The sequence below is a fragment of the Podarcis bocagei genome (assembly GCF_964188305.1).
Source record: "Podarcis bocagei genome assembly, chromosome: 1".
Classification (NCBI taxonomy): domain Eukaryota; kingdom Metazoa; phylum Chordata; class Lepidosauria; order Squamata; family Lacertidae; genus Podarcis; species Podarcis bocagei.
The window spans coordinates 73811390-73834809 of NC_138125.1; the positions used below are offsets into that span (position 1 = coordinate 73811390).

Genomic DNA, 23420 nt, shown 5'->3' on the forward strand with positions numbered 1-23420 from the left:
AACCAGTGGTCAGGGATGATGGGAGTTGTAGTCCCAAAACAGCTGGAGGGCCGAGTTTGGGGATGCCTGATGCACATTATACTGATGTATTTTCTTCTCCCACTCTTCCAGGAAGCTGAAACCAGTGTTCTGACCCAAAGTTAGTCTCGCCTAATTCCCACTAATATTAATGAGACCTAAACTACTCACAGTTAAATAATCCCATGGATTTCACTGGGAATTAAGCACAACTCATTTGCTTTGATTGAGGCTAGGGACTCTATAGTAGCCTACTGCCTGTCCAAAATACCCAAAAGTATGTAAATTGCACCCCAAATCTATCTGTAATAGTCACTAAATTTGGCAGACTGATTCATGATTGCATTTTCCAGAGTTAATTTTGATGAAAAAATTCCCTGTAACAGATCCATGATAAGCAAATGCATTTGGCTAAAATAACAAAACAACACTACAAGAAAAATAAGGCCATTGAGAGCTTAGTAGTCTTTTGAGTGCTAGCTGGAAAGATTCTATGAGGCTAATGAAGACAGAATCTCTGCCTGTAACAATATTAAGTTTATTTTCTCTAGTGATTCGAAGAAGTGAGCAATCTGTCACTAATACACTGAGTTAAATTACTTGTCTTGTTGGAATTCCTGCTGACAGTCAGTCACTCACAGCGCTGACCTAAACATCTACCTGCTGACAAACAAATTGCAGTGTCAAACTTTGAAAAGGTAACTAGCTGGTTTTAATTTTGATTGGTCTTACTTGAATCTCTTGTGCATTCTTCCCTTTTCCTCCTCCACCCACCCTCTCCCCTCTCTCAAAATCCCCATTCTTTACTAGGCTGAAAATGAAAATAAAGGAAACTCCTGTTTAGCATTTGTGGGGGAAATTATTATTGCTGGCTGCATCAGAGAAATGTTATGTCAGATAAAACTGTTAAAGTGTGTCTAAGCAACATTAAGAGTGGCAGGCCCGCCAGTGACTGACTGGGTGAGTGAACACATTACCCAGACAGCATTGTAGGAATTAATTTTCTTCAATAAAGTGATTTTTAAGGCTCATATATTTCACAATCTAAACATATGTCACTGTTTCATAAACAAAATAAATGGATTAAAATAATACATTACCAATATGCTGACACATGGAGATATTTTAATTAGGAATACTTAAGCTGTGTGATATTTAACTGCTGTATTTGCTGAAGAGGAGCAGGCATAATTTCATAAGGCAAGAAGCTGGCAGAGCACTTTACCCGGTGAGGGACTGAAGCGGGACCAAATAGCTCTCCTTTTCGAAAGTAAGCCCACTGCGCAGCATCCTCCCAAACGTAAAGTGTTTTAAGCTTACAGAAGAATACAAAGAACTCCATAAACTAAGGCAGGCCACAAAACCAACTTTTTCATTGGAGACAGGATGGGGGATGGGAGGGAAAGAAGCAAGGAATATGTCTCAGACATGCCAGTTCTTGAGAATACTATTTCTTCATAAAAGGCAACACTTAACATCTTAGCTATTTCAGGGACATATTTACATGACTGTCACATCACAAGAGCCTCTTTCCTGCACATTCTTCTTGACTTTACTGTAAGGGCCAGCACAAAAATAGCTGAGGAAAGCAAATGTCAACCCCAGTCCTGAAATTTATATGTGTGAGAGAATTAGAATAAGTAGAAATGTAATATATTGTTTACTGTACTGAGTGCCCTCTGTTCTCTAAAGGTCAAAAGCATTGTAACCTTAGAGTTACAGTTTCTGATTGTTCCCAGGGTTAAATACATTATCAGAATTAATGGTTCAAACCCCCTCAACCTTCAGATATATGAGTATTCATGCCTCCATCTGCCAAACTGTTCAACTAAAAATAGCATTCTTTGGCCTTCATTCTGCTAATACTGCACCCCTGAGGCAGGCTCTGCAATGCTTCAGCAGTACTTTGGATCTTCACCCAGTGGTATAACAAAAGGTCATTACTTTGTGTAAGAAAAGGGGGGCTGGGGGAGGAGAAGAGAAACAGACTAAAGAAGCATACTGCATGGGTATTTTGTTGTTGTTGTTTAATTTAGTTGATGATAAAAACTTCAGTCTTCCAGCACACAGCTGCAACCATAGCTAAGACTTGCCAAGCCTCATTAATGTTATACGCGATAAACTTTGAAGGACAAACTATACAAGAAACATCAGGGGAAAGGTAAGAACCATAGGTTTGCTTGCTTGCTCTCACTTCTGTTACACTTTCTCTCTCTCTCTCTCTCTCTCTCTCTCTTCAGAAGATTACACTGTCTAGGAATAACTCCAGCTAACATAATTGCAGTGCATTATCACTTTCAATAATTTACCAGTGGTTGTCATGCTACTGTACCATTTCTTTATTAACAAATTGTGTGTGTGTGTGTATTCTGGAACAGTACTACTACTACTACTACTACTACTATTATTATTATTATTAATGTTATTATTTATACCCCGCCCATCTTGCTGGGCTTCCCCAGCCACTCTGGGCAGCTTACAGAATATATTAAAAAGTGTAAAACATCAGGCATAAAAAATTCCCAATGCAGGGCTGCCTTACTGGTTTTGCTATGGGGAATGGAAGGAGAAATGATAGGGGGGCCTCATAAAAGATTTCATACAGTGAAGCTTTCTAGGACAGATGTGTGTCTACTGAGCTGCCATGAGATTTCCCAGGAACAGGGTTGCTATGAGTCCACTGAAAGGCTGGGAAACAATCCCTGAAGACTTACATTCAGCTGCACACATGTACCCAGAGTAAAACTAATATAAATTCTACAAATTTAAAAAGTTTGTTTTTTATATATAAAAAATACACTGGGGAAAAAATAAGAGGGACTAGTATAGGAGGAGGACGAAAAGAAGAGAGGAAACACTGAACAATAGCACAAGCTGTATCACTGCTCCTTCTCTATCACTCTCATAAAAATCTGCCAATATGTATTAAGGAGGGTTGATTTAAACCATTATTTGTAAGCATGGTATGGTCCTTTCATAACCTCTTATATAAATGCACTGCTGCATCTGGGAAAGTATCTCATGTCAGAAAGGTAGCTAGAATGGAATTGTGCAAAGTTGTACACATACCATGATTTTTCCACACATTTCATATAGATAAACATGGCTTCTGCAAGGACAAGCCATGTCTTACAAATGGACTTGGACTTTCAAAAATATTTCACCAAAGACTCCTGAGTAAGCTTAACAGTCATGGAATATGAGAAGTGGCTCAGGAATTGGTTAAGCAGAGAGTAGGACTAAATGCAGAGGTCTCCAAATGGAGGGATGTAGAAAAGTGGAATTCCCCAAGGATTGGTATTGGGACCTGGGCTTTGAAACTTGTTCATAAATGGGATGTACAGGGAGGTAGCCAAGTCTGCTGATGATGCTACATTGTTCAGCATTGTTAAAACAAAAAGAGATTGAAAATAGCTCCAAAAGGACCTCTCCAAACTGAGTAAAATAGCAAAGGCAATTCAATGTAGACAAGTGTAAAGTGATGCATGTTCATATATACACTCATGGGTCTGAACTGGCAGTGACTGACCAGGAAAGAGACCTTGGGATCCTAGTGAATAGCTCAATGAAAGTCTTGACCCAGCATGTGGCAGCTGTGTAAAAGACTAATTCCATGCTAGGGATCACTAGTAAATGAATATCTTAATGCCATTATACAAATCTGTGGGGTGACCACATACTGTGTAGAGTTCTCATCACATCACATCACATCAAAATGAATATTGTAGAGTGTAAAATGTTAAGAAAATGGCAACCAAATTGATGAAGGGGATAGAACAACTCATGGGATGTAAGGTTGCAGCATTTGGAACTCTTAGTATAGGGGAAAGAAGAGTATGAGGTGACGTGATAGAAGTTTTTAAATAATGCATGGCATGGAGAAAGTTTTTCTCCCCCGCTCATAACATTAGAACTCGTGGGGATCCAATGAAGCTGAATGTTGGAAGATTCAGGAGAGACAAGTACCTTTTGTATGGAACTCTCACATACAAAAGCCAGTGATGGGCTAAAAGAAGACTGGACAAATTCATGAAGGACAAGGATCTCAGTGGCTACTAGCCATGATGCCTGTGTGCTGCCTCCACAGTTGGAGGCAGTATGTTTTGAATACTGCACAATGGAAGGCTGTTCTTGTAGTCATAGCCTGCTTGCAGGTTTCCCCACAACCAAGCATCTGGTTGGCCACAGTGAGAACAGGACACTAGACTAGATGGCTATGGTTCTTAAGCTCTTTGATTCTGAGAGTGAATGTGAAAACAACTATCAATGGTTCAGGAACACTTATACAATGGTGTTTTTAAAAAGCTGATATTTTGCCATCTCTAAAGGTCCTAAGGTTTGAGAGACAGATTGCGTAAGATTCTGAATCAGGAATTTCGCTATTGGGTTTGGTAGAACTTCTAGAAAATGATCCAGATTATTATTATTATTATTATTATTATTATTATTATTATTAATACCCCGCCCTCCCCAGCCAAGGCCGGGCTCAGAGCGGCTTACAAGCAATAATAAAAACAAGTTGAATGATTACAATTTAAAAACAAAATTAAAATACAACATTAAAATATTGAAACATTAAAATATTAAAATGTAGCCTCATCGCAGGAGGAGAAGGAAAGGAAAAAAGAAAGAGAGGGAGGGAATCAAATTGGCTCCAAGCCAAAGGCCAGGCAGAACAACTCTGTCTTACAGGCCCTGCAGAAAGAAGTCAGATCCTGCAGGGCCCTGGTCTCATGAGGCAGAGCGTTCCACCAAGTCGGAGCCAGAGTTGAAAAGGCCCTGGCTCTGGTTGAAGCCAATCTAACTTCCTTAGGGTCCGGGACCACTAGGGTGTTGCTATTTATGGACCTTGAGGCTCTCCGTGGGGCATACCGGGAGAGGCGGTCCCGTAGGTACGAGGGTCCTAGGCCGTGAAAGGCTTTAAAGGTCAAAAGCAGCACCTTAAATCTGACCCTGTACTCCACCGGGAGCCAGTGCAGTTTGAAAAGCACTGGGTGAATATGCTCCCATGGCAGAGACCCCATGAGGAGCCTCGCTGCAGCATTCTGCACCCTCTGGAGTTTCTGGGTCAGCTTCAATGGCAGCACTGCGTAGAGCAAATTACAGTAGTCAAGCCTGGAGATGACCGTCGCATGGATCACTGTGGCCAGGTCGGGGCGAGAAAGGTAAGGAACCAACTGCTTGATGCGGCGAAGGTGGAAAAATGTCGCCTTGGCTGTTGCTGTGACTTGCGCCTCCATGAAAAGGGAGGCGTCAAGGATTACACCCAAACTCTTAACGGAAGGCAATGGCACTAATTGGGCCCCCACAAGAGAAGGGAGTTGGTCCCTCATCCCCATGCCATCCCTACCCAGCCATAGGACCTCTGTCTTCGAATGATTTAGTTTCAATCGGCTCCCACGAAACCATCCAGCCACAGCTTCCAAGCATCTGGTCAGTGTGTTCAGGGCCGAGTCGGTGTGGCCATCCATCAGCAGATAGAGTTGGGTGTCATCAGCATATTGGTGACAGCCCAGCCCAAAGCTCCAGATAATCTGGGCAAGGGGGCACATAATAGTGTTCTGAAGTACTTGCTGAAGCGCAAGCCTTTAGTTATTATCTGATCTCTTTAGCTTCTAAAAAAGCAATTAGATTACCTCTGAAATATGTAGGACACAGCCTCATGAGTAAGCCAACACATCATGTAAGTGATTTGTTTATTGGTAGTGTCATCTGTCTGTCAATGGAAATGTAAAATTTAAACAGAAACTTCGCAAGCACTGTGATAAAAAAATCTTTCAACAAAAAAATTGAAATGTGGGGGCAAATCTTAATATATATACTCTCATCCACTTTACTATTATGAGAACATGAAAGTAATTGTGTATCATGGATTGGTTGGGCACAGAGAAATGGTGGGATAAACCAGCTGGGGAACCCCTAGCCGAAGAAGGCTCAGAGCCAGGGGATTTGTGGTGGGACGAGGATGAGTGGTTGGAGGGAGAAGACTAGGAGGAGGTGTTGGCAGCTGAAGAGGAAACAGGGCTCAGTGAGCAAGGGGAGTCTATGGCAGAGAGCCGAGGTTGAAGCTGCATCAGGAGAGTAGGATGGAGGAGGCCAAGAGGCAGAGATGAGTCAGGCTGGTAAAGAGGCACAGGTGTCTCTACCTCTAGCTACAACAAGCTCCCCTATCTCAAACACCACTATCTCAACATAAGCTAACAAGTTATCCAATTTCTTCAGTGGCATCTCCTCAACATAGGTGAGAGGTGGGAGAGCCACAGTTCCCATCATCGCTGACAACTATCCATGTGGATTGAAGCTGTTGGAAGTTGTAGACCAACAACAGCTGGAGGGCAGAACATAGTTACCCCTGACATGGGCAGCCTGCTTATTCTTTTCAGCTCTTAGTTACCATATACTGTGGCCAAGTGGGGTGAGGGGGCCAAGTTCTAGGCACTGTTGTTGAAGAGTTTCCTGCTATGTGGCCTATTTGGCTGGCCATCCACATATGTAGCCTTATATGACATCACCTGAAGAAGAACAGCTGACTATTAACAGGATTTTAAAATCCTCTTGCACCCCACAGAATGACTATTTCGTTGTGGCATAAATTACCTTGTTGCCTGCAAAAACTAATATCTGAATAAGCCTATTTGCCTCTGAGGTACCACAGCAATCTTTTGCTGCTAGAGACTTAACACTACTACTCTTTTGGCTGGTAATAGGTATAAGATATATTTGCCACATCATTTAAATGTCCAAGAGGTAAACCTCTAGTGCGATGACTAAACACACCCTCTTGTAAGCTTTTGACTGTTGCTTCATTATTTGACACTATTGTGCCTTTTCTTGGGGAATATTAAAAAGCTATATAATAAATTGGAGTGTAAATCATTTTCACACAACATTTAGTTCCCCCTATGACAAAAATAAATAAATGACCTAGCAAGGGACCAAACTCAGACTCCTGATGGCTGCTGGCATCCAACCAACTTAACGCATGGAAAGGCTGAGATTCCATAAATACAGAAGCTGCAAGTGTTCAGTTTATGAAACAGTCATCACCAAGCCCCAAAGAAAAAATATAATGCATTTATTCAGACACCCACTATGAGCAAAAACAGCTAAACAGGGCACACTTAGAAGTAGCTTAAGAAACATAAATGCTATTAATATATCTTCCAGTAAATAGTTACATACTTTTTCTTCCCCAGTCTCAAAGCAGAGAACATGTACAGAGTATAGAGCTTAGCACAAGTTAAGCACTTTTTAAAATCACTTTGGTTTTAATAGAAGAATCAAATAATACTTATCTGACCAAAATCAATTGGATTAAAAAGTGCTTAATTTAAGCAGGATCCTGCCCAAAATGTATTAACTTCATTGTTATAAAATACAAAGTTGGCTGTATTTCCCAGCATCAAGGCTGACAGCATGCTGTTCTGTTTGCAGCATGTTAAGTACATAAGGTGTTAATCCTTCTGGGGCTGTGCTTAAAAAATTATTTAACATTCAAGCCATTACTTAGCATACAGCTGGTTAGCAGTTTTCCACTAAAGCATTGGCTTCAAGCCCACATATTTTTGTTCTGGCACATACCTGGAGCTGTAAAGGGCTGAGTCCAGAAGCAGCAGCAGCTGCCATTGTTGATGGAATGAACTGCACAGGATAGTTATCACCTGTCAAGAAGAACAATGCATACAGGTTTAGACAATGAGCAGAGAATAGCAGCAGACAAGTATGAACAGGGCCTGTGCTCCACAACACTGCTCTAAGCCTAAACATCTGCAAAAACAAAAGAGGGTTGCTGGGCACAGACTTGCAACTCTAACTTGGAACTTCTGCTCAGCAGATTGCTAGTAGGCAAACTGGCAAAACATAAAATGCAATGCTTAGACCCAAGCATGCCGGCTCTTATTACGGATCACAAAGCATAGCTGCCTTGGAAAATAATTGTTCATTTAAGATAGGTTTCAAGTGATAAAGCGACACAAAGTGCTATGTGCCCAGTCTTGTCAGATGCTGTGCATCTATTTCTCTAGATTTAAAATAAATAATTGCTGCACTTCTTTGGGGTAACAGGTAAATTAGTGGACATGGTCTGATTTCAATAAATTTCTCTGAAGTAACCTTGATGGACATCCCATGCACAGAGAAACAAGAACAAAACAGCAGCAGATCCTGAGCTCTTTTCCTCCCATATCACTGGGGCAGTGAGAATGTGGTCAGACACACATATTCAGTGTGGATTACGGATTGGACTCTGCAAGGTGGCACTGAATTTGACCCAGAACTCAACTCACAGCAAAGAAAGCACAATCTCTTTCAGGATCGTCTCTCCCAAGACCACTGCAATCCCATTCCTGGTGTCTCACACTCAGGTAGGACTATTTCAAGAGCACCCCTGTTACCAGTCTTCCTTTATCATTAATTCGTGATCTTCATGTATCCTTCAAGGCAAAAGGGGAAAGATGTGCCCAGCAATGTGCAGAAGAACCCTAGATCATTTTTCAACAAAATGAAAGCAAGACCTAATTATCTGCTTACTGTTCTTAAAGTAACCATCTCCCATGAAATCAAGGAACATGCAGAATACTGTGAATTAATTTTGTGACTACTCATGCATTATGGAGGGAATGAATTTTCGAAGCAGGTGGGCTCAAATGACTAAGAGCACAGCATTCCCTCAGCAAGCCCCCTACCCCTGGTTCTCTGTCTCCTCTCCTACTCCACAAGCAGGAGAACAGCAGGAAGGAAGGTAGAGGGAGAACATGCTCTCACTATACAAAAGTGTCTTTTCCCTCCAGCGACCTGGGATTCAACTTCAAATCCCAGGATCCCCAGTGGATAAAAATGCTCTACATACTGGTTGGAACATGTATTGATTCAGCTGCCTCCATCTTCTCCTAGGTACAGGTTGGGCTTGGGTTTTTTTTAAGAGCTGTGCATAAACGGCTTCTCAAAATTCGCCAGTCTATTTGTAGGTGGGGAAATTGAGAGGAGTGGTTCACTGAATTTCTCCCAGGGGCGGGGAGAAGTTCTCCAACCGTGTTTTAGGGGAGTTGCTCACAAGAAGTAGTGGTGGTAGCCCAGCCTTTTCCCTTTGTTTATGCCGATGTAAATGCAGCAGCAACTTCATGGGCAGCCTGGCCATCATTCTGCACAATTCTATGGACCTAGTATCGTTCCAGGGCACAGTGGGGAAGACATGGTGGTTGACACGAAAAGAAGGTGTCGAACATTCAGGAAAAAAATGTTTCTGAGAAATTTCATCTCAGCCTGGGTTCCCTACTTCACATCTAAGATGGGTCAGTGCTCTGATCAAACACTGAATTAGCCCCAAAGTCATTATCTACTCCACATGTTGGCAGCAGAATACATTCACAAGTCACTACTGAGCATTGAAAATAAGCTGTTTGGATAATCATACTTTAATTGCATAGATGGGTTTGTTCACATTAATATTTGTCAACACACATTTCTAGCCTTGCTCCCTATCCTCTGCACTCCCTTTGTTTCCACCACCGTTGAAATTTAGATTATGAGGTCACTGGGCCAAGGAACTGTCATTTTTGTCATGAGACTCTGTAAAGTACCATGCATATTGATGATGGGAAATGGGTTGGAATACATCTATCAGCATTTTACATCTTATATAAACAGTAAGCACTAGACACAAACCTACAGAATCCCTAATGTTTATAAGAATACAATCATAGGTACTACTGCAATTCCAGGGTATTTATAAAATTACTGCTAAAATAAGAAACCCAGAAAAAAGAGGCTGCTTGCTGCCTATGTGAATATGGTTACCTATATATGGTATCTTTTCAGATTATCACCACAACTAGGCAGTGTCTGTAGCCACCCCACTCCCCATGCCACTTCAGCACACTTTTGCAAAGTAGAAAGCAGAATGGAAGAGGGGGAGGAGGGGAGGTTAAAAAATGAACTTGCAATTAAAAAAAAAAGACAGTGATTGATAAATTACACAATAACCATGCTTTAATAGAGTATCACTTCAGCTTCTTATTTAAAGTCAGTGTTATGTACTATCTCTAGGCTATGTTTTAATAAGCTGCTCCTCTGTACATTTTTTACATTTATAATAACCAAGCTGCTTTGCATCAACTCTATATTACATTTAGAATGTAATAAGGTAGGTGCGGTGTAGAAGGGATACAAAACAATGCAGTCAGGGAATGGCAAGTTTTCCCCAACACACATAACACCTCAATTCCCAAGCCTCCGAAATCCTCATAAAGCACCCTCCCTCTGCTTACCACCCAAAGCGCCACAGGACTCAGATAAGCTCAGTGTAAATGTTAAGTTGCTTTCACTTTTTAAACAAATTGTGAAGTTCTAATCCACAATGTCTCTCTGCATCATATCCATAATACCTCATCAGACCATTGAGCACAGTATGTGCTTGTACACAGTCCACTAACAATTGGCTTCTGATTGCATATGGAGCACTGCTACAATGCCTTTGCTAACCTACATTGTGCTGGTGTCCTATGGAGTAACATTCATAAAATCTGATCTTATTTTTCCCCTTTCTATGAGGTTGATTTTAGTTTGCAGAGGGCTGATGTTGTTTTTTAAATAACTAAATTGCTTTCTTAAAGTATAAAACTCTTGTCTCTCTATGGTTAGATAATTCTGCTTATCTTCTTTGAAGGCTAAACAAAATTATCTGAATATAGAGTATCCTCATCAAAAAGTTAAATAATGTTTCTTTGGTAAACAGACTTTAAAAAAAAGAAGTCATCACAAAGATATTGAATAAATGATGCTTTAAATAGGAGAGAAATAAGCATTCAAGCACAAGCATGGACTGCATTGCTGAACATTTCCAAGGCATTCTTTCTTTAAATATTATGAATTATTTATCCCCGTTCCATGCAGCAACCCTGTCACTATTTCCCCCTTTTGTAAATTCAAGAGTAGTTGCTTTATTTGTACTAAAACATTTTCCATGTCAAACATTTTTTTTTGAGGGAAAAAATCAAACCCTAAAAGAATTCCCTGTAGCACTCACAGCTGTCATGCTTTCATGGATACACACACACACACCCACACACACCCACCCACCCACCCACACACACACACCTTAAAGTTAATTTATTAGTGTCTATACCACACCCTATAGTGTTCTCTGGATCACCTGCTGGCTATGGCTTTCGCTTTTACTTATGACAACCCCCCCCCCATTCCTATGTTTCTCTCTCCCCGACCCCCCAAATCATGAAGTGTCCCTTCTAGGATTAAATGGAAGCATTTTAAAGTGAACTGTATATGGTTAACGTAATCCTACTGCATTATATAATAGCATTATCCAGAGAACAAAGCATGACACTTCATACGAATGGAATGTTTTGCTGACAGGAGTAGAACTAAAGCAGGGACAGGTTCCTTGTGGGGAGAGGCAGGGGCCAGGAGCCGGGGACAAAGGAGAGAGATGGTGAAAGTTTTACATTTTTAATTGCAGAAGATGCATATTTCCACTTTTAATTTTCCAAGCACGCACACCACACACACACACAGATACATGCAAAATAGATAAAGGATCTTATTGGTAGCTGTCTTGGCAATCTATCACTCAACATGTTGTAGCAATTTTTTTCAAATTTGTTTCTGGATTTGGAATGCTTGCGTGAGGACCTATTCTTCTTTAATTTTATGAAGGTAGACAAAACAAGTCAGAACAGGTCCTTTGAAGGCATAGGTGTGTACTAGTCTTGATTACTTGGAGAATGGCTCAAGGAACGGGGTGGGGGGAACAAATCCCCAGTCATCCTTGTTTTGAAAACTACCCTTCTCAGCTCTCCGGCTTTGCTGAATGCCTATTTATATTGGTGCTTCTATTGTTTATATATACATAGGTGCTTATTAAATCCCAGAATGATTTACCAACTTCTGTTTCAGATTTCAAACTGGCCAGTGCTCTTTAAACAATTGTGGGCAGCTGCAGCACATACTAGAAACACATTGTTCTAAATCCAGAGCAAAGCAGTGTTTCCTGGTTTTGAACATTAAGGGCTGCTCCGTACATTTTCATTTTCCTACATGGAAGGCACCTTTCATTCTCTGAAACAGTTGGAAATTCGTGTATAGACCATGACTTCCGATGATTCTACACAAATGTTTGTTGCTCTGTGTGCGCAGGTCAAGAAGTCCAATTGACCACAGCTGTTCGCTACATGCTCAACCACTTTGAAAACTGATCAGTTTCCCTTCCAGTGTATTTGACAAAACAATGTTAATGCTAATTAATGTAAATTGCTAAAGAATTGCACAACCCTTCCTAGAATAAAAAGCAAGGGATTTGATCTATAGCTCTTGGTGCTTTATAGCTTGCTTCTGACATAATAAAAATAACAGTATAATAGAGTTGTTAGCCTAGATCTAGTCTTGCAAAAAGAACAGCCAAGATGGTAAATCTGAGTTATGCAGATGTTCTGATTTAACCATTTTTGTAGTTAATTCTTATGCACATCCTTTAATCAGGAAGTGAAGGACACCTTTTCTAAACTAAGCTAAACAAGGCCTCAAAATAAAAAGTATAGCAACACAAAACACCTTGGTTTTTGTTTTGCTTTTGACATATAATCTGAACAACTGAAACTATTAAGTATGTTAAGACTGTGTATGTCAAGAACCCTGCAGGATCGTACCAAAGTTCTGTCTAGTCCTGTATCCTGTTTCCACAGCAGCTAGCCAGATGCATATGGGAAGCCCATAAGAAGAATATGAGCACAACAACATTCTCCTGCTACTTTCCCTTAGTCACAGCATGGCACAAAAGAAAGAGGCTATGGGAGTAGGGAGGACCCTAAATCATGATATTAGCCACTTCTGGATCTTGAACACTACAAGTATAAATTCACAAAAACAACATAGCTATAGTACATCACCTGCATTACCTAAGAAATCCTCACAACAACTATGTAAAGTAGATCAATGTTATTATCTGCATATAGCAGAGAAAACAGTTCACAGTGAGAAATAGTGGTTTGCCTAAGGAAACTAGTGAGCTCATAAATTAGATGAGATTTGAATCAGGGACTTGCTGGCTCACTGCTCACTTTCTTAGCCATAAAACTTAGACCAGCTTTCATATTTCCTACCCAGTAACATTTCCCCCATGCTTGACTAAATTAACAGTCAACTAGCATGTCTTCATATTTGCCAAAGATCTCAAACCATTCATAGTACTTTTTTCATGATATGAAGGAGTCAAAGTAATCAAGAGTAATTGCTTGATCCATGCAAATAATTGTTGGCTTTGTAATAGCTCTGCTTTATGTATCTAATTTAAATATGGTCCAACTTCTATAGTAGGGTGTCCTGAGAGAATTGTCAAGTGTATGTGGGTCAGCAGACAACAGTAATTTGAGTTACACAGCATCTTAAAGTTTTAATTAATCTGGTATATGCTATATATACCAAAAGGAGTACCTATAAAAATTAATTAGGTGATCTATGCAGCCCAGATTTCTCAATTAGTACTTGCTATGCTGGAAAATTATATTATACAATCTTGAGAAGTATGCTAACTAATTTTAAGAAATCTGTTATCACATTCATGATTGATATTTGCTAGCTTGGGACCCTGTAATCTCTAATAGTTGTGACACAAGGGAGGATGTAGAAGACATCGTTGGCATGCAGAAGGTCACAGCTTCAGTCCCTGATCTCTCCCATTTTTGTTTTTTTTAGGCTCAGATAGATGTGACATGAAAGATTCCTTCCTGAGGGAGTATATAGTGTTGTGTTTTTCTGATCATTCCATCAGCGCAAGAATTTTGGCTTGCAGGACAGAATGATCTCCCCTCTCCTGCCCCTTGCTGTTCCTTGTGTTCTCCTGACCCCTCCTGAATCAATTTCTGGGACGTGGGGGAGGGGAGGAAGGCAAGTCCTGTTGTGCAAGTGTAGTCTTTGCTGAGGGCAGTAATGGGACCTGTTAGCTGAACGCCTCCTTGAGCCCCTAGAGATAAGGAGTGTGACCCAGCAAAAGGCCACTTCTTGTGTCCCATGTAGGTGACTCAACTTGCACTGTCCAAAAAAGTCAAGGCTAGAAGGAAATATGAGAGGCATGAACAAACCTGTGACTCCCCGTAATGCCCTTGCATGATGCCTGATGTGCAAACCTGGAGGGGAGAGATCTACATCTACAACATCCCTTAAAATGACACCCACAAGCAGGGACTGTGCCAGTTTTCTTATCTTCTTATATAGCTTGGTTGTTCACATTGCCAATAGTTAGACTGGTTTCAACATGTTTGGTACATAAAAGGACAATGTTTCTCACTCACATGAGGACATCATCATTTCACAGATTAATTGGGGGAAGTTAAGGCAAAGTATGTATCCCAGATCACAAATCAGTCAATGACTGAGTGGAGGGCTAGATTCTAGCCATTCCAGTCCAATTCTGACACTTAGCATCTAAAAAGCCATTTTCCGTAAATGTATTTTTAAGAAACTACCAAGACAGAGCAGAGCGGAACAAATGGAAATAATTTCTGCAGGGTTATTTGGCACAATATCTTACTAAACTTACTTGAAAAGAGTTTATATTTAACTTGGATTACATTTAATATGCAGTTTACATTCTAAAACATACGGTTTTGTTTCAGAACCGATCCCACCTTTTTCTGAAAGCCACTGCAACATTCCCATTAACAGCAGTAGCAGATTCCAAATGAAAATTTTGCATCTAACATTCAAAGGAAATGCTGTAACCATTTTGTTGTTTAATATTAATTAGAGGGGGTGAGATTAATTAGAAAAATAAAGATGCTGCTTCTGGCTGAGATGTAGGTTTACAAGGAATATACAGATGAAAATAAGGTTGATTTTTATTTACTTAAATATCTCCTTACCCTGAGTTTCTTTGCTAATGTGGCTTTAAACATTTAAAGTCCTGTTTACAAGCAGACTCTGAAAGTAGCTTCAAACCATTATATCCCTAATTGAATTCCCCAGGAGCACAGTAAACTCAAAGGAATAAAGAAAGAAATCATAATATTTGCTGAATCATCTCCAAACATCTCTCACTGCGAAGTTGCATGACCTGTTACAAGCCTGAATTGATGATTGTAGCTGAACTGCTGAAACCTCTGTTATTTAGATGGAAATCGTATAAATTGCTGCCCAATTGAAATACACAAATTAAATCATACCTACCTTTACTTTTTATCTCTAATTATAAAGATGGCTTGCACAAAACACTAGTATGTGTATATATATATTCTGATGATAAAAGGGCCTTAAAAAGATATATATGTAACCTCATAAAGAGCCAGGCTACTCTCACAAATTGGCAGAGAAGAAAGTCAATAAATTCAAAGGAAATAATTTTGTGGTATACAGAAGTAAAATAAATATGGCCCTGAGAAGCCAATTCCCTGGTTCTTTCTGGAAGAAGTTTTCATCTAGACTTGCAAAAGAAATCCACATATTTCCTTTCCTCCCCACCCCTTCCCCCAGCTTAAATCCCCCAGCTTTTACATATCACTGTCCATACCAGGCAGATTACAAGGAGTAGCCATGGCTAATATCGTAACATGTTAAATAGCTTCACAACCCTGTCAACTTACCTGGCTTGTAAGTTATTCCTGGGGGGAAAAGGAATCCCTGCTGGGCTGCAGCAGCCGCTGCCAATGTCCGCTGGTCGTGTGGAAAAATTGGGATCATGAGCGGAGGCATGTGACCCTGAACCTGCTAAACAGAAGACAGTCTCTGATCAGAAATAGCACAAATTTGTCCTGACAGATAACTCTCCAGCACTGATAGTGTGCCTGCATTCACAGAGTCCAACCAAACCTTCTCCTAACCATAATCCTTGCCAATTTCACATTGTCACATCAAAGCCATAGTAGCTTTGTTCTCCCTCAATGTCAAAGGTGCAACAACCTGTACTTTTTTTTGTTCTACTAAGTTTTGCTTAAATCTGGGCCTGCTCTAAAAGAAGATTTCTCTCACTCTCATTTCTGTTTTTTATCCTGCTTCTGTACTTTATAGTTTCATTTGTTTCTAAAATGTTACGTTCAAGTGCAAAATTCAAGCACTTTTTAAAAATTCAACCTACTGAACCTATACGGCAAATAATTCAATGTTTTCAAAAGACTAGCAAAATTTCAGTACCTCTTTAAATGAAACCAAAATTCTTGGCTTTCAATTAAACTAATATTTTGCTTGTCTCTCCAGTTTATAGCTTTAAACACTATCATAAAGCCTGATATTTATTGTGTGGTATTGACCATTTTAGAATAAATCCCACTGCATCAAATTTCATATGACCTTCATAAATGTATCAAAAACCAAAACGTTGAAATAAAATAAAAATACAGAAGCAGAAAATTATTCAGATACTTATCGGGCTTTTTATTTGGGCAAACAGAACTAGAGAGGTGGGAATCAGGAGATTTTAATATTCAGCTTTATTTCTTCAGATACCTGGATCATGACAACTATGCCAAAAGATGGCTGGATCCAATGAAATGCCATGTTTCTTTTTCCTGTTGGCTTACTCAGAACTAATGCAAGGATTTTGCCGATGATTACAAAAATGTATAAAAATGAATTGTTTTATAATCAGAAAATAATTTCAGCTCCTTCTCTTGTTGCAAATGAGTGGTTTCAAATTCTATTAAAAATAAACTTCAATGGCTTTTTGTTGGGATTTAATTCCTACAAAACTTTTTTAGTGGTAAAAATCCATATGTTGACCTATGACACTGTTTAAATAGTGCCAAATTTTCTTGTCATATCCATGTTCCTCTCCCAACATCTGATGCAGACCAGAAAGGCTACTGTGTGTGCGCTTCTAAGAGAGCTAATTTACCAACAACTCTTCTCTGGGGGAAAAGCCCTAAGATGTAGGTTAATAAAGGTCAAGCAAAACATAAACACTTTACAGTATTTTTCGGAATCCATTTCTCAGGAAAATCAACTTATAATAAAAAGGTCTTTGTGCAATTACTGCCATGGCACTGGGGCGTGAAAGAAACTAGCTATGAGCAGCCATTTCTTTTATTTTAGCTGACGTAAGCCCAGTTTCTCCATGTTAGCGACAAATTTAACATGGTTAAATTGAAGTCGATCCCCCTGTGTCCAGTATCAACTTTTTATACACTACCAAGTTGGTTGCATGATAATTGTTCCTGTAGGCCGTTGAATAAACAAGCAAAAACAATGTCAGTGTCTAAAGGCGGCGGTATACCATCATTTAGGAACTAAATAAAATGAGTTTCACAATAATTTTGAGTGCTTTTAGAGTGGATGTTGAATCAAACTGATACAGAGTCATTCACAACTCCTGAAATTGAAGTACAGTAGTAAAGAGTAAACTTGAAGTCATCAATCACAATAGCCAAGTAGACTATGGCCAGATGGTGCAGACAAAAGCCAAAAGACAACCACATTTACTTGAGAAGGAAGCAGCAGCATGTATACTAACGCAGTGGCCATTTCTGGAAGTGACTGAAGTTTGTTCCTCTGGTGTGCATGATTTATGACAACTGTGCATTAAGTGCAAAATTAGATGTTATAGAAGGGGCTGGGTTGTTACTCAAAATATATTTGATTTCACCCCTCTGTCTATAATATCATCCAGTGAAACATATTGTGTGACATGGTAGTCATACTGTGAGTGCCCCCCCCATTACTATTTCAGATCGCTGACTGCTACTGCACATTGGGATATATGTAAGTTTATTTATGCTAAAATTTCAGAGAAGATCTATTCATGTGTAGATCTGGTATTTTTATTTATTTATTTATATTCTCTCTAAAAATGGAAAACTAGGATATCTCAGGGCAATAAGGGACAATCCATCCATCCATCCATCCATCCATCCATCCATCCATCCATCCATACTGCCCTTCATCCAAAGATTACAGGGCCGTTCACAATATAAAAACAAAAAAATACATACTACAGTGGTACCTTGGGTTAAGAACTTAATTCGTTCTGGAGGTCCGTTCTTAGCCTGGAACGTTTCTTAACCTGAGGTACCACTTTAGCCAATGGGGCCTACTGCTGCTGCCGCGCTGCTGCTGTGTGATTTCTCTTCTCATCCTGAAACAAAGTTTTTAACCCAAGGTACTATTTCTGGGTTAGCGTAGTCTGTAACCTGAAGTGTCTGTAACCCGAGGTACCACTGTACATACAAATGAAGACAATACCCCCCCAACAGGACATAGATTGATTAATTAGCCAAAGGCCTGGGAGAAGAGGAATGTGTTTGCCTAGCACCTAAAGATATGCTACAAAGCCACCAGGCAAGCATCCCTGGGGAGAGCATTCCACAAACGGGGAGCCACCACAGAAAAGACCCATTCTCGTATTGCTGCCCTCCAGGCCTCTCATGGAGAAGGCACACAAAGAAGGACTTCAGATGATGATCACAGGGTCTGGGTCACTTCATATGGGGACTGGCAATGCTTGAAGTATTGCAGTTCTGAGCTGTTTAAGGCTTTAAACCAGCACTCTGAATTGGGCCTGGAAACCAATTGGCAGCCAGTGCTGTCGGGCCAGGATTGGTACAATATGCTCAAACCATCTTGCCCCGGTGAGCCACCTGGCCACTGAATTCTGCACCAGCTGAAGTTTCCAAACTGCATTCAGAGGCACCCCCATGTTGCAGCAACCTAACCTAGAGTTTACCAGAGCATAGACAACAGAAGTTAGGTTATCCCTGTCCAGATAGGGGTGCAGCTGGGCCACCAGCCAAAGCTGACTGAAGACACTCCATGCTACTGAGGCCACCTGAGCCTCAAGTAACAGGAAATATCCACAAGTACTCACAAGCTGTATACCTGCTCCTTCAAAGGGAGTGTAACCCCATCAAGAGCAGGCAACCTTGCACCCATCCAGTCGAGGTAAGCACCAACTAACAGTGCCTCAGTCTTATTGGGATTGAGCTTCAGATTGTTGGCTCTCAAACAGTCCATTACTGATGCAAAACAATGGTCCATCACATCTACTGCTACACCTGCAGATTTAAAGGGAAAGTAGAGCTGTGTGTCCTCAGCATATTGCTGCCAACATACTCTAAAACTCCAGATGACTCCACTCAGTGGTTTCATGTAGAAGTTAAACAGCATGGGGGGGATAAAACTGACCCCTGAGCAACTCCACTTTGAAGGCTCCACAGGGCTGAAGAGCACTCCTCAAGCAGCACCCTCTGGAAACGACTATTCAAGTAGGACTGGAAGCACAGTGAGAAGCACAGAATACCTTTGATGGGGGGGCCCATAATATGGCAAAAAAATAAGGTGGAGGGCAAGGAAAGTGAAACCGCCATGTGCTTTTCTGATTTGCAGTCACGAGGCTTGAAGCTTACAAAGAGATTATGGGAATGAAGCTTCCACAAACCTTCATTATTTAAGTGTAGATGTTCTCAAATCCTCTAATATCCAGATAATGTGGCACAGTAGAAGCAGACAAGACTTAGTGTCCCCTTTTTTCTGAGTTAACCAGAAACAAGTGTATATTGGAGCACCAGGACAAATGTATAAGGTGTGTAGTGAGAACAAGAATCCCTACACAGGACAAAAGGCATAAGGTATGCACTGTGGAGTAAAATGTGCCCTCCCTTTTTTAAAAAATAAAATAAAATAGCACACACAGTGATGATAATTTGAACTAAGCGACTGGCATTCTCTCTGGGTATGCTAGTTGATCTAGCAGGGTGAGGATAGCCAGCTTCATTAAGTCATATAAATTCTCAAAAAGGTTAATTGCTTCTCTGTTCCTTGAGTCTTTCTGAAAAATCATGACACCAGCAGATGCCAAAGAAAAACTCTGGACTCTCTTTTCTTCCTCTTCAGAAAAGCAATATATTGTTGCACCAACACCTCTTTCTTTCTGTCTCCTTTGCTAACTTGATGATGGTGCCTTTTTATTTTTGCCATCTGCCCTGGAGCTTCATTAAAGATACATGAATGGACTAACTAGCCTGATATCTTGTGAGGAACAGGTGCTATTGTTTGTCCCTGAAGACTTGCACTAAAGATCTGACTCTGAATACTTGAGAAAGAGCATCTGCAGCAGTCAGTCAGAGAGCAACTTGGCAAAGACCTTGCTATGTGCTAATGTGCAAACAGAGTGACACTCAAGGGGACTCATTTTCTCTTTCATGAAGATTTAACTTTCTTTTTTCTAACATGATTGAAAATAACTACTGAAATCTGAACAATCCTCTTTGTTTAATGCCTGTCACTCAGCTACAGAAGAGAAACTACAAGAAGTTCTGATTTCATTCCCTGTAAAATACAGATCCAATGAAAAGTAATTCTTGATGTCTCCCAATTCACAAAACAAATTGTCAGTTAAAGTAACCACAGTTGAAGACTGTTGAAAACAAAGGATTTTTTAAAGGCTTTGTCTAATTCTGCTGTTGCCTCAGATTTTAGTTTCAGGGGATTGCTAAATTTACCGTAGGTTTCTGTTACTGCTTTGTGTATTTAGGTGTTGTCTTTGCAAGTGCCGGCCTTTCTCAGTTCCACAATCAGTTATGGCTTAAATCATATAATATTTTGTAATAATGTTATAACCCTCCAACACTTTGGAGTGGCTTTGTATCCATCAAAAAGGAAAAAAGGTTTTATATCCATTTGAAGTAGTATCTCACATCACCCCATCCCAAGCAGTAGATTGATTCAGTCTACTTAGATTCAGGCACTTTTAACAGCACTAAAGAACTGGCAAGTGTCCATCACATTAGTAACATATGCTTTAATATTCCGTATGCACTGTATATCCATCTTTAAAGATGTGCACAGATGTGTATTGATTTATCGTTCATGTTTATTTGTTGATACACAAATTTGTTATACACGCTGTAATTTAAAATAAATAAATAAATGATGTGCACATGACAGACAAGGAAATAGCTATTTTAAAATGTCAGTTCTAATTTTATATCTCTGAGAAATATTTCCTATTTTTGTAAGGAAGTATGTTAAAAGGTAAATTTATTTTGGATAATTTAAACAACTGAGTGAACAATATTATAGTTTGCACTAGCTATGATTCAGAAAACTGTCAAAAGTTCCCTACTAAAGGCCAGAGCCACTCTATAAAGACATAAGGGATGTCTTACTACAGCTTTACAAAACTCTACCAAACATTATTGCACTGTATTGCCCTATATTTGACATTCTAATATGAGAACCTTATTCTTTGCCTGTAAAAGAATAAAAAGAAGTATACACAGGCATGCAGGGCTAGTTCAATTCAGGAGTTCCTTGTGTATATATAGAGCAAAGCCAGCTATAGATAGTTAGATGTTAGTATACACACATACAGCAAATGTACAGCTAACAAATTCCCTAAATGTTGGGAAAGCCCTGCACACTTTAAAATACAATCTACATGTAGTGTTATTAGTTCCAGTCTACAATCCAATTAGGGTGTGTTACATTACTGTGCTCATAGTTTATGACAAATTTATGATGAAATGGTCATCTGATTGTGTCAGGCTAAATTATGCACCTAGATTACCAACAAGCCTATAATGAGATGAGTAGTGTGGAGCTGGTTCATCAATATGTAACCCCTTTGCTTCTTTCTTCACTTATACTTGATGTAAATCCGTATTTTTACTGCCTGTCTACTGTTGCGATCAGTTTGTAGCTATACATTTAGTCATATAGTATAATACGGGAACAAAAAGACATCTAAATCCTATTTTATAATGCTAAAAGAATGAAAAATGACTAATTAAATAACTTTAAACTGTCTACGCTTTCATGAAAGAGTCACTAGGAGGGAAGGAAGATGTCTCAGCTATAAAAAAAATTAATAAAACATGTTATGCAAAAGTGAATTTATGGCTCATTTGGAATTAGAGATCTACCACCTTCTCAATCCATACAAATGCATAATCTTGTCAATTAAATATTATTGTTAAGGTCTAGTAGTATGTTAAAATCACTTTAAAGTGCAACTAAGGAAAATTCATGTGTGTTTATTACTCCTTATGGGTCTATTAGTGGGCATTTTATTCAGATTCGTGTTGTAAAATCTGCATAAACTCAGCATATTGTTATCCCCATGTGTGCATTTGTTTGGTTAAAGCATAACAGCAAATCTCGGTTACTACAACTTCTGAAAAAGTCAGGAGAGCTAAAAGAGTCTCACTTTTTAAGCAGAACGAAACAGTTTATGGCTACAAGAGAGAAAAGTTGACTATTATGCAAATTTTCACAGTCAGTGGTCACTCTGCCATGACAGAAGACAGAACAAGTCCATTAATTCAAATATCCCATAAGACTAGTGAAGAGGTATATGTTTCATGTTTCCACTCTGCCTTGTTCATCGGAAGTAAGTAAAAATACTAAGGACACATATTTTCATTCAGTGTTCATATTCAAACACATTAGTTATACATGTTAATAAGGTCAATTTAGGTAATGACTGGCCTAACTTTGGGATAACACTAAAACCTGCAGTTCATATGTCCTCCTTACCCCATCCCACACAACCAAACAACAAATCTCTCCCTCTCTCTCTCCATGTTTTCTTTAAATTCTTACTGACATTTGTTTTTTAAACAATGGTCATGTATGGTGTACTCACACAAAACACAAGGTTTCTATTTTATAGCATTACAGATTATCTAAGTTTATGTGGGTTGCTCCATCCCACCCTAAGATCTTGCCTTGAACCTCTGCCAATAGCTCTGAGGGAAATGGGAGGGTAAATCTAATTATATTTTGTTAATGTAAAGGAAAATTCCCCATATATCAGTAACATATATATGTAATATTAAGAGAGAGAGAAGTCAGTATTAAACAAATACTTCAGCCCTGAACATATTTATCAAATCCTGATTGTAACAAAACATATCTAAATATGCACATTTAGTACTCAAACCTGCATATTGTTATAGGCTTTGGGTGCCAGAGTTTGTGGGTGCAAGGTACTCATACTTCCTAGAAAATGTTAGAAGTTAACCAATTTTGGAGTATTAAGAGAAGGTGCCATAATATTAAAAATGTTAAAATATAAGCCATGTTAAAAAAAAATAAGACAGGCTGGCTGATGAAGTAATCTGGAGAGATGGACCATTAAAAGAGCACCAAAAATGAGTGATGACCCATTAAGAATGCCGTTAACAAAGACTCTCTGGGCTGGACAGAAAATGGGGAAATCCCCTCCCTGACGTAAGAGATAGCAGAGACAAAAGGTCAGAGTTTCAGGAGGGAGGGGCAGAATTGCAGTGGGCGATGAAAAGGCCGGTTTTGCAAGCTGCAGAGCACAATGAGGGCTGTCTGTTTTATGCTGCAGAGAGGCTCAGACACATTGTTTGGGGTCTCTTTGAATCAGAGTCTGCAGCAACAGAAGGAACAGGACCCTCTTGGGACATGAATGCTCTGCACTCATCTTCATCCAGGTTCAGGTT

At 39.6% G+C, this 23420-nt stretch overlaps 1 protein-coding gene across 14 annotated transcripts in view; it reads right to left on the reverse strand.

The window, feature by feature from the left end:
* The window catches only part of SOX6 (SRY-box transcription factor 6), a 449606-nt gene that overhangs the window by 80576 nt on the left and 345610 nt on the right, over window positions 1-23420 (reverse strand). For 13 of the 14 annotated variants that reach the window (XM_081204706.1, XM_081204709.1, XM_081204708.1 and 10 more), the window contains 2 exons: window positions 15606-15729; window positions 7600-7679 (listed from right to left, as the gene is read on the reverse strand). In XM_081204706.1, coding sequence (XP_081060832.1) covers window positions 7600-7679; window positions 15606-15729 — 204 coding nt within the window. The remainder of the gene's footprint in view (window positions 1-7599; window positions 7680-15605; window positions 15730-23420) is intronic. The other variant, XM_081204701.1, reaches the window with a different exon arrangement.